Raw genomic sequence first — 18,694 nt, forward strand, 5'->3', positions numbered from 1 at the left:
ATTTGAACACAACAAACAAAAGATTCACAGATTGAAAAGGCTAATTAGTCTTAATGAGTTCCAGATGCGTTCCTTTTCCTGTGGAATTACGCAGTGCTTCACGCATCTCTATGCGTATTGGTTTTGGACTTGCTGTGGATTGTTCTGTTGTGGAACATCTGTAGCAAATCTGCCCGGACTGAATTTGCCTCCCCCCTAAAAAAAATTATATTCTATAAAACAACCTGTGGGCTGCATTCCCACGAACGTATATTGGCTCGGTTTTCACGCCGAGCCGATATACGTCGTCCTCATCTGCGGGGGGGGGGGGGGGGATGGAAGAGCCAGGAGCAGGACCTGAGCTCCCGCCCCCTCTCTGCCTCCTCTCCACCTCCTCTCCGCCCCTCTGCACTATTTGCAATGAAAGGAGGCGGAACAGGGGTGGAGCTAAGTTCCGAGAATTAGCCACGCCCCTGTTCTACCTCCTTTCCGCCCCATTGCAAATAGTGCAGAGGGGCGGAGAGGAGGCAGAGCAGGGATGGAAGCTCAGAGCACTGCTCCTGGCTCTTCCATCCTCCCCCCCCTGCAGATGAGGACGACGTATATCGGCTCGGCATGAAAACTGAGCCGATATACGTTCGTGTGAATCCAGCCTTAGGCTGGTTTCATACGGGCGTCAAAATCACGATTTTCTCACAATGCGACAGCGCTGCACATCGCATGTATGTGAACCATGCTTCCCAATGGGTTCCTTCACATTAGAGATGTTGCGCAGGCTGCGACATTGCATTAAAAAAATTGCGCTGTTTTGTAGCCAATGTTTCCCTATGGAGCTTTTCTTTGCATTGCATTGCATTAAAAACTAAACTTTTACAGTAGGAAATCCTACTGTTTGTCCCAAAAATAAGCCCTAGCTGCATTAAAAAAAAATAAAACATATGCATCTTCCCACCGGCTGTTGTCCGCTCCACCGCACGCCTCCTCTTCAGCTCCGGCACTTGTCTTCAGGCAACTCTTCCTGGTCAGGGGTTTGAAAAACCCCACCTCCAGGAAGCACTGTCTCTGATTGGTTCTTGAGCACTGCGGCTTAGCCAATCAGAGCCAGTGCTTCCTGGAGGTGGGGTTTTTCAAACCCCTGACCAGGAAGAGTTGACTGAAGACAAGAGCTGTAGAGGAGATGCGGTGGAAATGTTTTGTATGCAGCTAGGGCTTATTTTTTGGGTAGGGCTTATATTTCAAGCCCCCCAAAAAATCTAGGCAAAGAGCACTACAAAGTTGCGCGACTGTGTAGCGACATGAAATCACTACAAGAAAACGCAGCGATATTGTGAAAGAGGCCTTATAACGCAGCCGGTTTAGATAAATGTCTCAGCTTTAATATCCCTCTAAATAATACAGTTACTATATAATGTTCTTAAATACCAGCTGTACATAGTGATAGTGATTACAGTGCGGTTACTTCCTATGATCACTGATGATGATGTCTCAGGAGTTGTCCAGATGTGTTTTTCTTCTCTCTGGGCCTACATTTGCCACTAAGATTTCTTCCAGTCCTGATTCGCCTCTGCACACACTTCCCATTTTGCTGACAAAACACCTAATGAACTTCTATAAGTGCCCCCTATAGTAATAATGTGCCTGTTGTGGCCCCACTCAGTAATAGTCACCCCCTCTGTGTGGCCCCACTTATTAATAGTGACCCCCTGTGGGCTGCACTTGGTATTATGACCACCTGTGGCTCCAATTAGTAATTAGACCCCCATTTCCAGCCTCTGGCTTTCATAAGAAAGAGGGGTAGATTTACCCTTGTCAATGAGCTAGCGTTCTGATGCAAACTGCCTATCTTACGTGCCTTGTACCACATTTATTCACTTCAGAGGGCTCCTACTCCATCGGCTGTTTTCGGCTTCTCCCGTCAGCTGAAGACAGCCTCATATAGCGTTATATAAGTGCCATAGGGGGCCGTCTTCAGCTGCCAGAAGGAGCCGAAAACAGCCGACAGAGCAAGAACACTCCGATGGTGAGAGTGCAGGTGCTCTAAGGGTTTCAGACACTTTTTTTGGCTTGTCCGAAAAAGGGACACTGCCTTGTTGAAATGAAGAAGGGCTAACTGGGAAAGGGGCGTGCCCTCCGACACTGCGCACCAGAAAATAAGCGTAAAAACTAGCAAACTAAGCCAACTAATAGGTGGTATAAAGTTAGGCATACATGGGCCAGATTTATCAGCACTAGTCACTGTGATACATCTGGAGCCTTTTATGACTGCCCAGTTTAAGGGGGAGATTTGTCATAGTATTTTGGTATACAAAAGTTGCAAACTAGTGCAAAAATGATAAGTTTTATTTTCATTTTATCCGTATGCTGCTCTGTGGCACTTTATGAAAAGGAGAGATATTGTTAGGGAGAGGCATTAATATATGATTTAATGTATGAGGAGGGGAGTGCCTCTTCATATAGCAGGCGCACACCCAATTAGATTACGTGTTTGATAGTTCACAACTTGACAACCCCTGAAAAGAGACTCTGGTTTCACGACACAATTCCTTCTCAGGACCGGAGGCGGTATATTACCAGCAGTTGTTGGCTAGTGTCCCTCCGACCGGCTGGGTCCCAGTCTATTATCGGCTGGCGGAGATGTTCACCACTATTTTCTAAGTAGCTAATTGACACTATAAGGCACTGCTCTCCGCACTGGTCAAGCACAGCAGGTATGATGAATTGGTTGTCTAACACTACCAATGGGGGATTAAGTAGTCTGAAGACAGGCAAATAACCGCATAGGCAAGTCAGAGGGATGACAGAAGAATAAATGCAGGTAATATACCCCTTCTGGCGCGATAAACAGATTGTATTATATGGTACATATAGTTAAAGCAAAGACAATGGAAGGTCCTGATTCTCCATGTACAGTACTGATATAACGGCACTTGCTTCCCCTCCAAGGAAAGGCACTTTAGAGACAGCTAGATTTTACCTCTGTGTAAGTAGAGAATTGTGTAGATGTATTTCCATTTCTATTGGCTATATACAACTGAGACAGGCATCTTGTAGATGGAGTTCTATCCCAATTATATAGGCGGGTTGTGTATGTATCGTCGCCCATACGCAATGTATTGTGTTTGGACAGCGGTGCATACGATTTGACACGTGTATCTAAAAGCAGTGTTTACACGCTAATGTGAATGGAGCAATGAAAGTACATGTACTACCACTGACTTCCTTCTCCATGTGTCTTGTGGCCGTGCAACACATAAGTAATACATGCCAAAATCAAGGTCATGTGAATGAGTCCTTAAAAGGAATATCCTGGGCAAAAAAGTATACACTGGCAAGTTTTAGGTGCGGCTTCACACGGCCGTATATGCATGCGCAAAATTTGTGTGCGCAATACGTAGAGAATAGAAGCCATTGATTTCAATGGGTTTGTTCCTATTTCCTTTCTCTGTGTGCACGAAAAAAAAAACAAAAACACAGCCTGCTTTACTTTTGTGTCCATTGGCACACCAAAGGTTCTTATACAAGTCTATGGTGGGTATGCAATCCGAAACGGGATGCACAATTCCATGCGCACAAATGAACCTGCCTTGCAAGTGCAAAAAATACAGTAAAATGCTCCAATATGCACGCAAAAAAGACTCATTCATCGCGCAAATACGTTGCATGCAAAAGCGCATGTCCATGTAAGGCCGCCCTTACTCTGCAGTCTGAAAGAAAAAGCCGTCTTTGTTGTCCATAGGAACCAATCACAGCATAGCTTTCATTTCTAAGAAAATGAAAGTTGCTCTCCGATTGGTCGTTGTGGGCAACAAAACTAGCTTTCGTTTTAGACAGTTTTCGTAAATCTGCCCCATCTTAGTGCAGGCCTTGATGGTGCGGGGCATTCTACAGAAATTTACAGAAATCCTGAAATAAGACTACTGGTGTCACGCTAGACCTAGTAATAACACTGTATATAAGTTTGCTTGGAGTATAAGGGGTCCAATCAGATGGCCATATATTGAATCCATGGGCATCCGTATATGCCACGCACAGCACACAAACCCGTAAAAGCCTACTAGGCTATTCACTAAGGTCAGTGGTGCTTTCTAATGTATTCTGTGCCCGTTTTATGGACGGTGGCCTCAGCCCCCGACGTATTTCACAGTATGACCTATTATCAGGTATAACGCTTTTAACCATCAATATAGGAGAACAGAAAAAAAATTAGACATTTTTAGTGAAATGAAACAGCTTCATATATAACACATGAATGAGAACAAACCTACAGTATAAACAATATATAAACTATTACGATAGTCCAGTAAACCTCTTAAAGTGGTATTCCAATCCCACACAACCACATCTGACACGGGAACAACCGCCTGAATGCAGCGGTTATGGTAACAGTCAAGCTGGCTATTCTATTGGAGCTGCAGGAAAAGCGTAAAAGCCAATGAGAGTTAAGAAAGTGTAGTGGAGTTTTGTAACGGCCATTCACTTCTGGCCGATTTACGGAAACAGTGTAGCACAGCTGTTTCCATATTTTTGACCACGGCGGTAACCATGGGATAGAGTGAAGAGATTCCTGGTCTGGCAATAAGTGAACGTCCCCAGAGGTAGGACCCACTCTGATAGTTATGGCATATCCTACCAGAAATTTGGGAGGGGCTCATACCCCTTGAAACCAAGGGACTCCCACCGTAATACATACATGTCCACTCAACGATTGTGCACACCTAACTTCCATATGGGGAAATGTACGAAGGAAACGAGAGTTTTGTCCATAACAACCATTCTGATTACATGGTCAGTTTTTTAAGGGTGTTTTCCAAAACTACACTATTGACAACCTCTCCTCAGGATAGATCAGTAATACTTGATTGGTGGCAGTCCACCGCTCGTGATCCCCGCCAATCAGCTGATTGAAATGACAGTGGCGCTCAGGCGCTGCTGTCACTTCAATCCATACCAGGCACAGCAGCGCCATACACTGTACAGTGGCTGTGCCTTGTATTGCAGCTCAGTTCCATTCACTTGCCTGATGAATGTGATGTCACAGGCCTGATGAAAGGCTGCCAGCGCTAACACACGGCCTGTTCAATCAGCTGATTGATGGGAATCTCAACTGGCAGACCCCCACGATCAACAATTGATTACCTATCCTGAGAATAGGTCATCAATAGTGTAGTCCCAGAAGACCCCTTTAGGGTAGATGGGACAATAGAGTTGGTTTGACACAGTTGCATCACTACAACACTTGGTACTACATTTATATATTTCAGCCCACTTATTTGCATAGCCAGTGTAGTTATTTGGTTTAGCTCCTGCTGCGATGCATTTTGGGGGGTTGTAGCTTTAGGTCTCTCTAACCTTCACCTCAACATTATATCATTTTCCGCTGATTATAATGATAAATTGCAAATGTGGTTGCTCAGCAGACAGCAAGAGTCGTTCAAACTTCTCCCAGAATTAAGAGGAGTCTCTGGGGTTTTCCATTTTCTGTAGGACTGTCTAGTTCAATATATGTTGAAATGATAAACCATGGGAAATGAATAAAGATCTATCCAATTACAGCCCCATATTATACACAGCATTTCCCAGATGCACTCCAGATCCATCTCTGTGTCTTTCATATAATAAGCCTGTCACTGTGGATGACCCGGCGGCTCCAGCAAGGCACATAAGCTGTCATAAAAAAAAATGATAAAAACAAGTCTGCAATAGTGACAGTTGGCAGAGAAGGAAAAGTTATAAAACGGTTGTAACTTTGTGGCATCTTACTTCTTACAATAAGGAAATGTTATATACAAAACAGTATAAATGTATCTTCTACATCACTGATTAGGTCACAGTGCTGCCTTCATTTTGCGGCAGGGTCATTTGGTGGTTTTAATTTATACGTATTAAAATAGGAGACGACTTGTTGTGGGACCTCGGCCAAGATGCTTTGTGCAAGGGCTTCCTTTGGAGCCTAAGTTAAGGAGACAAGACAAAAAAATAATTTATGGTACCATATACATCCACAAAACGTAACATAAAAGGCACGCAGAGGACAGAATGATTAAAACAAGGTCCTTAAAAGGAGTTTTACAAGAATTTACTATTAATGAGCTATCCTGGGGATAGGTCATCAATAGTTAATTGGCGGGGTCCACCATTCAGGACCCTACTATCCATCCCGCTGTCTGTGCAGAAAAATGGGAGCATTGCCTTCTATTACACTTCTGGAAGCAGACCTCAGCGCATACACTGACAGTGGAACCGCCTGCTCTGGTGGAGAGTGCAGGGCGGGGACCTGTGTGAGGAAGGACAGCCACGCCAGCGGAGAGAGGGGCCCAGATGGTCTGTGAGAACGGCGGTGGGACCACAGTGAAGATGGACTGTCATCGCGCCATGGAGACAGCAGCAGAGATGGATTGTTAACTTAGCGGCGGGGAGACAGGAGCCGAGATGGGATGTTACAGTAGTGCGGTTGTCCAGGTGAGGGGGGCCACAGTAGCAGACTGACAGGGAAGATGCCAGTGGGAGAGATTCTCAGCAGTATGGTTAAGTGGGGTTGCCATGCCAAAGAGCAGCGAAGGGGCCAAGGCCAAGCGTCTGGGGAGGTGGGAGTGGGGGAGTAAAATGATCCAGGAGGAGAGATCACGGCCAGTCATTCTCTTGCGCAGCCAATCAAATTGGGGAGGATGCCTGTGGGCGTGCATCCTGTCTCCACCCATTCTTCTGGTGGAAACAAGATACAACAATACCTGAGAAGCATTAGTATTGTATTTGTTTTCAGTCTCTGGGTATATAAAATAATATTTCCATTTAGAAAAAAGTATGCAAAGATCTAAAACACAATTGTTTCCCACAACAATCCACAAAGATAGAGGGAGGGGAAGAACAAGGGAAAAAAGGGGTGGGGGGGGAGAACAAGGAGAAAAAGGAGGGGAGTGGGAGAACAACAAAAAAATAAGCATTAATAGGTTTATAATCTCCTTGGCAATCAACAAACCTGTGCAAACTTCCTGAAAGGCACAAACTGCACAATGTCTCTTATGGCCATCTCCCCAGAAGGTGAGCGTAATCCTCCATTGTCTCCATCCAAAAATTCCATGGCACCAAAGTCCGCCCCTCCAACACCAACGATTATAATGGACATTGGGAGTTTGGCAGCATTGACGATGGCTTGTCGAGTCTGATCAAGGTCCGTTATCACCCCATCAGTTATAATCAGAAGCACAAAGTATTGCTGTGAAATAAATAATGATACTTTTACACATGTGAAATCCTCCTGAATATATTTTTAACCTATTGAGGAACAAGTGGCGTAAATACATGGGGCTTATTCCTGAGCTTTAATCCCGGTCGACAGAAAATATATGGCGTAGGATTAAAGCTCCTGCGATCTAGCAGGAGCAGATCAGATTCTCAGCTGTCAGACACAGGACCGGAAAGGAGAAAAGAGAAGTGATACCCATTTAAACTTCTTGTACTTTATTTGTAACATGAATAACAAATTGTAAAAATAAATAACTAAGTTAAAAAAAAAATCTTTATTGTTTTAACTTTTTGTACTCATTAATTACCCCTAAAAAACGGGAAAAAAAAACTGAGAAAAGTTCAGTGTAAAAAAGGTATTAAAAATAGCTCTATATGTGCCAAAAAGTGCAGCAAAAATAATTTTGGCACACCAGGAAGAAATAAATAAAACCGACCATGTGATAAATTTAAAAAAAAAAAATAAAGTGTTTGGTAGTTTAAGACTGAAATGCTGGGGTCCTAGGTTCAAATCCCATCAAAGACAGCACTTGCACAGACTTTGAAAAACTCCATGTTCAGATTAAGTTCTAGAACTCCAGCACTGCAAAGCGATAGTGCTAAACACTGAGCCACCACCATTGCTCTTTCTGCTCCAGAGGAGAAGAACATACATGAAGAGAACATAAAAACTTCATACAGCTGCTACCCATGGATAGAATTGATCCTACAACACCAGCACTGCAAGGCAGCAGTGCAAACAAATGAGCCACCAAGCTTGTTCTTTCACCTCCACAGAAGCAGAAGAATAAAACACAAAGAACATAAAAACTCCATACAGATGTTGCCCTTGGTATGATTTGAACCGTGAACCTCAGCACTGCAAGGCAGCAGAGCCAACAACTGAGCCATCACACTTTTTCAGTCTTCCTTTTCCCTTCTTCAGAGAAGATGGAGAAGAAAATAAACACAAAGTGAACATATAAGGTCCTTGTAGATGTTTTCCATAGTCAAACATCAACCTGAAACCCCAGGACTACAAGGCAACAGTGCTAGCCATTTAGCCACCAAACTGTTTCCTCCTCCTGGTTCTTCCTTCTCCAGAGCAGCGGGAGAATGAGAAAAATATCTTCTTATTCTTCTTCATCTCCTGCTTCTCTTCCTACTCCTTCTCTTCTATCTTCTCCTCTGGATGAGGAGGAAGAAGAAAGAGGAAGAAGGAGGAGAATGAAGAAAAAAGGAACAAGCACGGTGGTTCAGCCATTAGTATGGTTGCCTTACATTGCTGAGGTCCTAGGTTCAAATACGACCACTAACAACATCTGCAGGGACTTTGTAAGTTCTCTTTGTGCTTCTCCTCCGGAGAAGGGAAACCAAGCATGGTGGCTCGGTTAGAACTACTGGCTTGCAGTGCTGGAGTTCTAGGTTCAAATCTAACCAAGGACAACATTTGTATGGAATTTTTATGTTCTTTTTATTCTTCCTCTCTGGAGCAGAAAGGGCACAGTGATGGATCAGTAGTTAGCGCTGCTGCCTTGTGGTGCTGAAGTCCTAGGTTCAAATCTGTCCATGGGCAAAACCTGTGTGGAGTTTTTCAAAGTCCATGCAGATGTTGTCCTTGACAAGATCTGAACCTAGGAAGAACACATACACACTTGTTATATTACATAGTGGGGGCGCCTGACTGGAATATGACTTGTGCGGACACTACTTTCTTACTGCCCTATTGACAAGATAATCAAATAATTGTGTTTGGCCAAAAAAAAAAGAGAGACCTGAAATTTTCTATCTCTGTGGGGCAGTCTCTTGTATTCCAACCATATGGGGACATCCATAAACACACACACTCCTCGGGGTTTTACACCATTTGTGGACTTTTTGTTGTTGATTTGTGTTATGTATCTCAGCCTAAAAATATGAGTAATCTGAAATACCTCATGCTGCTTTTTGTTAGCCGCTAATTTTGTAGATACGATACCTTTTATTTGGGTTTTCTCTGCTGCCTGCAGTGCTCAGCCCCTCTGCACCATGGAGCGCCAATTTTTCTTTTAATTACCATAGAAATCTAATTCTCTGGATAGCAGTTCTGTGCCAAGGTACAGTACGAGCCCAGGATGTCAAGATGTTAATGATCCCCTCACATCACTTCTCTACTTACAGTATTCCCACCCAATACTTTGGCTGACCCATTCCTGACTCCCACCTCACCATAATTGTGAAGAACTGCATGGATTAATATATTTAAAGAGTTTTCTTTCTGCATATATATATATATATATATATATATATATATATATATATATATATATATATATATATATATTATTTCTCATATCTTCTATCCTACTACCTCCATTACCCGCCTCGCCATGCCCAACCTTCATCTTCACTCTCGAAAGGCACCTATTTTGTTGTTTAGTCAAGTTAAAAGTGCAACCACAGACATACAGTTTAAGTGTTAAAGACCTCAACTCGCCTTATCTGTTTGTTCTAAAAGGACAATGCCTCTGTTGTGGGGTTTTTCCAGGAAACCAACTTTAACCCCTTAGAGATGGCAATACGCCTTTTAACTGACCTCGCTAATGGGCTTTAAACCTGTACATCCATCTTTTGAAGACAGTGGCATGCCTGACTACTGACAGCCAGGCTCCTTCTCAGGAATAGGGAAACCTCAGATCCTGGTAGTACAACCCTTTACATGCCATAATCAATAGCAACTGCAGAATGTAAGCAGATGACAGGGGTAGGGGGTCTGTCTGTTACCCATCAGCATCCCGCAGAGTAATTGCAGGGTACCAATGGGTTCCCATAGTATCTGGAAGCCTAACAAAGGCCTCCATGTCTGCCATGCAAAGGTGGCTTCACACCTGCCCTCAGGGTTCTGCTTTCCTGATTCATTCGGGGAGCAAGAAAAGGGAATCCCTGCAGCTGTGTCTCAGGATAGCACTAAGTGAACCCCATTGACTATAATGGGGTCTGTTCGCTTTCCACTCAGCTACCCGGCTTTTGGACGGAAGAAAAAGCACTGCATGGAGGGTAAAGGGTATATGTTACGTGTAGATAACCACCTTAGCTATCCCTCTATTCTGCTGCCATTTTCAGCTGGCCAAGATGGTAACCGCTATTTCTAACTACACTATGCATTGCTATGTGATTGGCCAGCACTGATCATGAGAGCAGGTCTAGCCAATCACAAATCAGATATAGTCCTAACACTATCAACGCACTGTGCGAGATAAGGTCTTCTAAAGATGGCAGTGACCATAATGGCTTCCCGAAAAAGGCATACGGAACGGAGGTAATATACCCCCTACACCCTCTTGGGACAGAATTTGGTCTCAAAACTGGAGAGTTGCTTTAAGCTACACAAACTTTGACTAGTTGATGCTTGGAGGACACTCCAGTTATCCTTTGACCTAGAGGGGTTCTATCACAATTGCATGTCATCTCCTCTCCACAGGACAGGAGAGAACTTGCAGATCGGTGGAGGTCTCAGACCTTCACCGATTTTGAGAACAGGGGTCCCATATCACCCTCACACACACACCTACCTGCAGTGAGAAAGAAACTAAATGGAGAGCTGGTTACACAAGCACACAAGTGCTCCATTCACTTTCAATGAGACTGTGGAGATACCAGAGCGGCACCCGCTTGGGGTGTTTCTGTCAGCCCCATTGAAATAAATGGAACGCTGACCAAACATGCTTGACCTGCTCTGCATTCACAGTGCCATCCCTGCAGGTAGGTGAAGCAACCCTCTTAGTGACAGAGTGGGAGATGGAAGTCACGTTCTTGAGATAGGCAGGGGTCTCGGCGGTGAGACACCCAATGATCAACAAGTTATCCCCTAGCCTACGGATAGGGGATAACTTGCAACTGTGGTACGATCCCTTTAACTTACTTTTCTCTGCCCCATAGATCCCACCTAAGATTATCTAACATTTTAACTTACAACAGCCTACGTCCCGCAGTCCAGTCCGCTGAAATTGACCCTACCACCCTCTCGGATCACTCTCCTGGTAGATTTGTTATACTTTTTTGCTTCTCTACACAAAAAGAATGGACTTTAAGAATTAATGAGCCCCTATTAGACAACCTGGTTCATGTACAAAGTATCAGACAACAATTATGGGTGTATCTTGAGACAATCAAAACTGTCCGAACTACTTATAGTTTATGGGCCTCCAAATATATGTCAGGGGCTTATTGGTCTCACTGGGTACCAAAGTGAAAAGGAACAGAGATAAAAAGATCAATTTTCTTCCAGCTCAAATCTCGTTATTGGGAAAGAAAACTCACAAAAGAACTGCAGCTCCAGCAGCCTCATACTTAACTGCCCTAAGAGACAAACTCAAGGACATATTAAATAAAAAGACAGCGAAAAACCTTTTATATTGCGAGCGGAAGTTTTATGCACATGGGGATGGGAGGGGAGTTGATGTCTGCACTAATAAAGACACCGAAGGAGAAAGCCTTCCTTCACACAATCACAAAATCAGACGGCTTTACATGTACCACAACAGCTGAAGTAGCTGTAACCTTCAAAGAGTTCTAGTCATTGCTTTACAGTTTGATTGAAGAAGATTCGCCCCCACGGGATTTGCAAAGAGACGAGCGAACGGATTTCTTTTCTCCATCCTCTCAATTAACCCAAACTTACGACAGAGGAGTCATAGGAACGTCTTCACACTGTCACGCTGCAAGTACAAAACACTCTCCTATCCTCCCCGCAAAGACATAGCCCGGAGACGAATGGACTGAAGAGATCTTACTTTAGGAACTCCCAGGATGTTCTTCTGCCTTATCTGACAAAAACATATACAGGCCCTTCTACACGCAACGATATCGTGCAGACGAGCGGAAATGAATAAACATGGCCGACGAAAGAACAATAAATGGTTAGCATTTTACACAAGGCATAAAAATCATTGTTGGCTCGTTCAGTTTAACCCCTTAGTGACAGAGCTTTTTTGCTTTTTTCCATTTTTGTTTTTTCCTACTCCCTTTTTAAAAAATCGTAGCTCCTTAATTTATCCATCGACGTCGCTGTATGTGGGCTTGTTTTTTGCGGGATGAGTTGTATTTTTCAATGGCACTATTTATTGTACTATATAATTTACTGAAAATTTTTTTTTTTAATTCTAAGCGGAGAGAAATGAAAAAAAAACGACATTCCACCATCTTTCGTTGCGTCCTGTTTCTACAGCACACAAATTGCAACAAAAACGACCTGATATTTTTATTCTATGGGTCAGTACGATTGCTACGATACCAAACTTGTATAGTATTTTTTTTGCTGTAGTACTGAAATTTTTTTTTTTAAGATATTTAATTTTTTTCAATTATTCTCTGCGGTCATTTTGTGCGCACAATACCTTTTTTATTTTTCCATCAACGTAGTTGAGCAAGGGCTCATTTTTTGCGGGATGTCCTGTAGTTTCCAATAGTATCAATTTGGAATACATACGACTTTTTGATCGCTTTTTATTGCGTTTTTTCTGGGAGACAGGGTAACTAAAAAAGTGTATTTCTGGCATTCTTTATTTTTTTTTTCAGACGACGTTCACTGTGCAAGAAAAATAATGCACTACTTTGATAGATCGGACTTTTACGGACCGGCGATATCAAATACATATTTTTATTTTATGATTTTGATTTTTTAATAATGGATATGGCAAAAGGGGGGTGATTTAAACTTTTATAACTTTTTTTTTTTAACAATTTAAAAAAAACTTTGATTATTTTTTTTTTACATTACTTTGAAGTCCCCCTGGGGGACTTTAACATGCGATGCTTTGATCGCTCCTGCAGTATGACGTAATGCTATAGCATTACGTCATACTGCTTTTTTACAGGCAGTTTTTGAAGCCACCCTGTGTGGATGGCTTGATAGGCAGTCTGCTAAGGCAGCCCTGGGGCCATTCATTAGGCCCCCGGCTGCCATGACACCTGCACGGATCCCCCGATCTCACCACGGGGGGGCCGTGCAGGACCCCCGAACAGCGTTCGGGGGATTTAAATGCCGCTGTCAGAATTGACAGCGGCATTTAAAGGGTTAATAGCCGCGAACGGCCGAATGGCCGAGCGCAGCTATTGCCCGCGGGTGTCAGCTGTAATAAACAGCTGATGCCCGTGCTGTATGGAGGGAGATAGCGCCGCTACCTCCCTCCATACACGTTCTGCAACAGCAGGACGTAGTTTTACGATAGGGCTGTCACTAAGGGGTTAAATGCTGATCATTCTGTGGTTCTCATTCACTTACACAGTGGATAAGAATGTCTGAACGATTTCTCATTTGAATGTCAACGATGTATCTGCCGGGATAAACACGCTGCCCAAGCAAACTCTGACATTGTTCGCCCATTCACACGAGAAATCGGTAGGTCTAAACGGACCCTAACTCAATACTGCAAGGCAACAGTCCTTGAAGAAGAAGTCCTTGAAGCCCAAATCAGCATACCCCTCAAAGATGACAAAAATCCAGCATTGCATTGAAGTTACAGGCCAATGTCACTTTTGAAATTCTGGACTAAGTCACTTTCTTTATGGGTTCGAAAACTTTTACCTAAACTCACTTATTCAGACTAAATGGGATTTGTTGGTGGGAGTGAAAGGAGGGATCACGCTGTACAACTGATGAATGCTATGATGTCTTCACTTAGAATGTCTCTGATGAAGTTCACTTTTACTTTTCTTCTCTGTCCAGGTTAAGGCGATCAGGACTGGTCACTGCACACTCTTCCCATCCTACTGCTACCCCCAATGCCTCTCCCAATGTTCCACAAACTTACTCGTGCCCCTCTGTGGCCCCCACAAACTAACATGTGCCCCTCTGTGGCCCCCACAAACTAACATGTGCCCCTCTGTGGCCCCCACAAACTAACATGTGCCCCTCTGCGGCCCCCACAAACTAACATGTGCCCCTCTGTGGCCCCCACAAACTAACATGTGCCCCTCTGTGGCTCTCAATTAGCAATAGTGTCAGCCTTTGTAGCCCCGTACAAAGCAACAAGTGACCCTCTGTGGCCACCATTTAGTAATAGTGTCTGCCTTTGTGATTCCCATTTAGTAAAAGTGTTTGCCTTTGCGGCCCCCACTTAATAATGGTAACCCCTCTATCCCATCTGCTAAACTTCTAGCCGCTAGTAAAAATTTTGATATTCACACAGTCGCACTGCTGAGGGCTCAGTCACACGGACGCATCGGCGCCCGTGTTACTGCACGAAGAAGATAGCTGCACTGCAGGTGCGGACGACTCTCCGCACTGCCGGAAGAAAGAACACATGACTGGCAATTGAGCCGATGCGCCCGTGTGACTGAGCCCTGAGTCTGACGCCAGCCTGGGCGCTCCGAGCATCATCTGACTGCTCTCCCAGTGTCCTCCACACTGTAGTCTGATAGCAGGATGGGAAGGGGGTGGATGATGCTCAGAGCACTCTGCCTGGCATCAGAGTATGAAGAGTCTTACTGGCAGTTTGGGAGCAGGGGGTAAAGGTTCAGTGGTAGAATGAGGGAGAGGGGCCATTCAACCCTAGACCCCTTGCCTTATGAGCCCAAGAGTGGTTGTGTGATCTGCCTCTGTTGGTGGCACGCCAGTGATTGCTTACAATAACTAATTGACAACAAGCTATGCAATAGATCCAAAACATCTTATCAGAATTTGTATCTCTTTCCAACTTCAAAGTAAATCATATAAGATCTTCGTTATTTATACCCCCTCTCCCCCTCCCCCAAAACCGTACCAGTCTATTCTGCCTTATCCTCCCCTTATTCTAACCCTTGGAAAAAAGTTAAGATTGATAAATGTATTCTTGATAAGAGGTTTATACAGGTTCCATATGCTGTAACGAATGCTGGGATTATTTTGCTATACTTGTAATTACAATAATAAAAAAAAATGTACACAAAAAAAAAATCTTCGTTATTAAATATATCCTCCCCAACTCAATTAACTCAAGACTTCCAAGTGAACTCACCATTTACTTGGCCACAAACTGTAATCCACTACTTCAGCATTCGACTCCCTAGAGGTCTAAAAGACCTGCGTAATCTTACATAACAGCTCTGTTCATATCGTAACCTCTTGTAGAGGAGATGCAAGAACCTTCTACAATCATGTACACTGCCAGTCATCCTCCATGTTATGCACTTCAATCCAGTTCACCTCTAGGAAGTGTTTCTGATGGCATAAGACAACCTTTTATGGCATTACTTTAGAAACAAAGGAGAGCGAGACGTTTTTTTTGAAGCTGCTATCACAGAAAAAGTCCAGAGGTGGCCTGGGACTTCAGGCATAGGACTGTATTACAGAATCATTTATCTTCATAGATTGCAAGACGTTGCTTCCCCTGGGAAGTTAGCTTGGTGCGCAGAACTGGAATCTGCTCAACCAGGTGACAAATTCATAAAAAGGTTTTGGCATCCCTCATCGAGAGGTCGTAAAATCTCTTTAAAATCCTCTCAGTAAAAGGTACTCTCGCAGTTTGGACTAACTTTAAGTCTTCACAGAATCCCTCACCGCTGTCCATTCAGATACTTTTTGGGGGTAGGACATATTGGCACACAGAACACAGCTTAGGCTATGTTCACACTATAGCCTAGTCTACCATCAAGGCTATGTTCACACTATAGCCTAGTCTACCATCAAGGCTATGTTCACACTATAGCCTAGTCTACCATCAAGGCTATGTTCACACTATAGCCTAGTCTACCATCAAGGCTATGTTCACACTATAGCCTAGTCTACCATCAAGGCTATGTTCACACTATAGCCTAGTCTACCATCAAGGCTATGTTCACACTATAGCCTAGTCTACCATCAAGGCTATGTTCACACTATAGCCTAGTCTACCATCAAGGCTATGTTCACACTATAGCCTAGTCTACCATCAAGGCTATGTTCACACTATAGCCTAGTCTACCATCAAGGCTATGTTCACACTATAGCCTAGTCTACCATCAAGGCTATGTTCACACTATAGCCTAGTCTACCATCAAGGCTATGTTCACACTATAGCCTAGTCTACCATCAAGGCTATGTTCACACTATAGCCTAGTCTACCATCAAGGCTATGTTCACACTATAGCCTAGTCTACCATCAAGGCTATGTTCACACTATAGCCTAGTCTACCATCAAGGCTATGTTCACACTATAGCCTAGTCTACCATCAAGGCTATGTTCACACTATAGCCTAGTCTACCATCAAGGCTATGTTCACACTATAGCCTAGGTCTACCATCAAGGCTATGTTCACACTATAGCCTAGGTCTACCATCAAGGCTATGTTCACACTATAGCCTAGGTCTACCATCAAGGCTATGTTCACACTATAGCCTAGGTCTACCATCAAGGCTATGTTCACACTATAGCCTAGGTCTACCATCAAGGCTATGTTCACACTATAGCCTAGGTCTACCATCAAGGCTATGTTCACACTATAGCCTAGGTCTACCATCAAGGCTATGTTCACACTATAGCCTAGGTCTACCATCAAGGCTATGTTCACACTATAGCCTAGGTCTACAATCAAGGCTATGTTCACACTATAGCCTAGGTCTACCATCAAGGCTATGTTCACACTATACCCTAGTCTACCATCAAGGCTATGTTCACACAATCATTTTTTTATAGATCCAGTTTTACTAAACGCGTAAAATCAGCAAAACAGAAGTGAAATCGAAAGTTTGTTTTCTAGTTTCATCCATCTCCCATTGACTACAATGTAATAAAAACTGGATCTGTCCGATTTCAGTTTTTGTAACTGGAACAAAAGCGAGGACTGCTGTATTTTTGTTTTCAGTGTAAAAAGACACAGAATGGCGACAGAGAATATAGGAAGGAAAAGAAACTGAAGGTCTTCAGTTTCAATACATTTCTATGGGCTGCGAAACCGAAACGTTTTCTTTACATATAGCTGTTCCCATGATGGAGCAGCAAAATAGAAAAGAAACCGCTAGTGTGAAAAGTCCCTTACAGCAGTTTCCCCGAATATAAGACCCTGTCTTATATTAATTTTTGCCCCAAAAGAGGCACAGTGTCTTATTTTCAGGGGATGTCTTATTATACTTACCTAGCAGGCTTGATCCAGGTCACTCTCGATGTTCTCCGGAGCTCCAACGTGCTTCTTGCAGTCCTCGGCCGCCCATAAAAGATTACATCCTGGTTCTGGATTCTTTTTAAGGTCAAAACCCTTTAGAGCATACACATAGTTTGAAAAGATCTAACCGACTCAAGCACAAATCCTCCTGAAGTATACTCCCAACTGGCACGTGTGAGAGATGGGCCTCCGATTACAGGGGAAGAAAAGCTTCATACTCACTTCACGCCTTTTCTAAATGAATTACACTCCAAGTGGATCTTTACAATTTACTTACTAGACAGTACAGAACATCTGAACCGTTGCATCATATTGGTCTGTCAAACAAGCTATATTGGAGAGGTCAAACATACGGGCAATGGATCTGTGGTGGCACTGCCATCCAGTTAGACCAGCTGAATCCCTTACAAGCCAAGTATGTTCATGTCAAATACATAGAGCCATTGTAATGATAGCTGTGGCACTGCCCTTTCCCAACTTCCACCCTTCTAAGAAATCCTTAAAAAGGGTTGTGCAAGATGGTATTCCCTGTTTATATGCCCTACTGGGGCATATGAATGTCAGATTGGGGTTCCCCACTTGGCACACCCTCCACAGTCATAATGAAGGGCTGCTCTGTAAAAGCATCTCTCATCCAGACAGATCACGCGTGTCTTTTTGGTTCCAGTCATTCATGTGAACAGCCGTCCTATAATACTACATTTTCCCCTGCAACAGCCGCTGCACAGGACTTGTCCCGCTGGCATGGTTTCCCCTGGCAATCAACTGATTTTGCAAGAGGTGCCAGCAGTTTGCTCCAGGCCCCGCATTCTAAAAGGGCTTGTGCACATTTGCGCAAGCCCTTTAAATTACACTTCAGGATGATGAAGCAAAATACTTAATTCCAAAAGGTTTCCTTAACTTACATAGGGGAAAATTATGGGAGCTGCAAAAAAAAAACAAAACAAAACAAAAGAAAAAAAGTTGCATTTCACAAAGGTCTGTAATGTCTGACCTAGCAGCAAGCCACGCCCACTTTTCACTCATTTCGCTCCACTTTTAAAATTGGATGTGCATGGCACAAATGGTTAATAAATAGAGATGAGCGAATATACTCGTTTCGAGTAATTACTCGATCGAGCACCGCGATTTTCGAGTACTTCCGTACTCGGGTGAAAAGATTCGGGGGGCGCCGGGGGAGGCACGGCGGAGCGGGGGGTAGCAGCGGGGAATAGGGGGGAGCCCTCATTCTCTCCCTCTCCCCCCCATTTCCCGCTGCAACCCCCCACTCACCGACGGCACCCCCGAATCTTTTCGCCCAAGTACGGAAGTACTCGAAAATCGCGGCGCTTAGGTGAAAAAGGGGCGTGGCCAAGTAGGTTCGTTCATCTCTATTAATAAACCACAGTGTTTCACA

General features: G+C 43.8%; 1 protein-coding gene across 1 annotated transcript in view; it reads right to left on the minus strand.

Annotated features, from left to right (window-relative positions):
• Window positions 1-1,333: 1,333 nt before the first annotated feature.
• The window catches only part of CPNE3 (copine 3), an 80,913-nt gene continuing 63,552 nt past the window's right edge, over window positions 1,334-18,694 (minus strand). Inside the window, exons 15-16 of the mRNA XM_066578446.1 lie at window positions 6,956-7,192; window positions 1,334-5,929 (exon numbers count right to left, since the gene is read on the minus strand). Coding sequence (XP_066434543.1) covers window positions 5,819-5,929; window positions 6,956-7,192 — 348 coding nt within the window. The 3' untranslated portion in view covers window positions 1,334-5,818. The remainder of the gene's footprint in view (window positions 5,930-6,955; window positions 7,193-18,694) is intronic.

This window comes from Eleutherodactylus coqui, chromosome 9 (assembly GCF_035609145.1).
Source record: "Eleutherodactylus coqui strain aEleCoq1 chromosome 9, aEleCoq1.hap1, whole genome shotgun sequence".
In the NCBI taxonomy this organism is placed as follows: domain Eukaryota; kingdom Metazoa; phylum Chordata; class Amphibia; order Anura; family Eleutherodactylidae; genus Eleutherodactylus; species Eleutherodactylus coqui.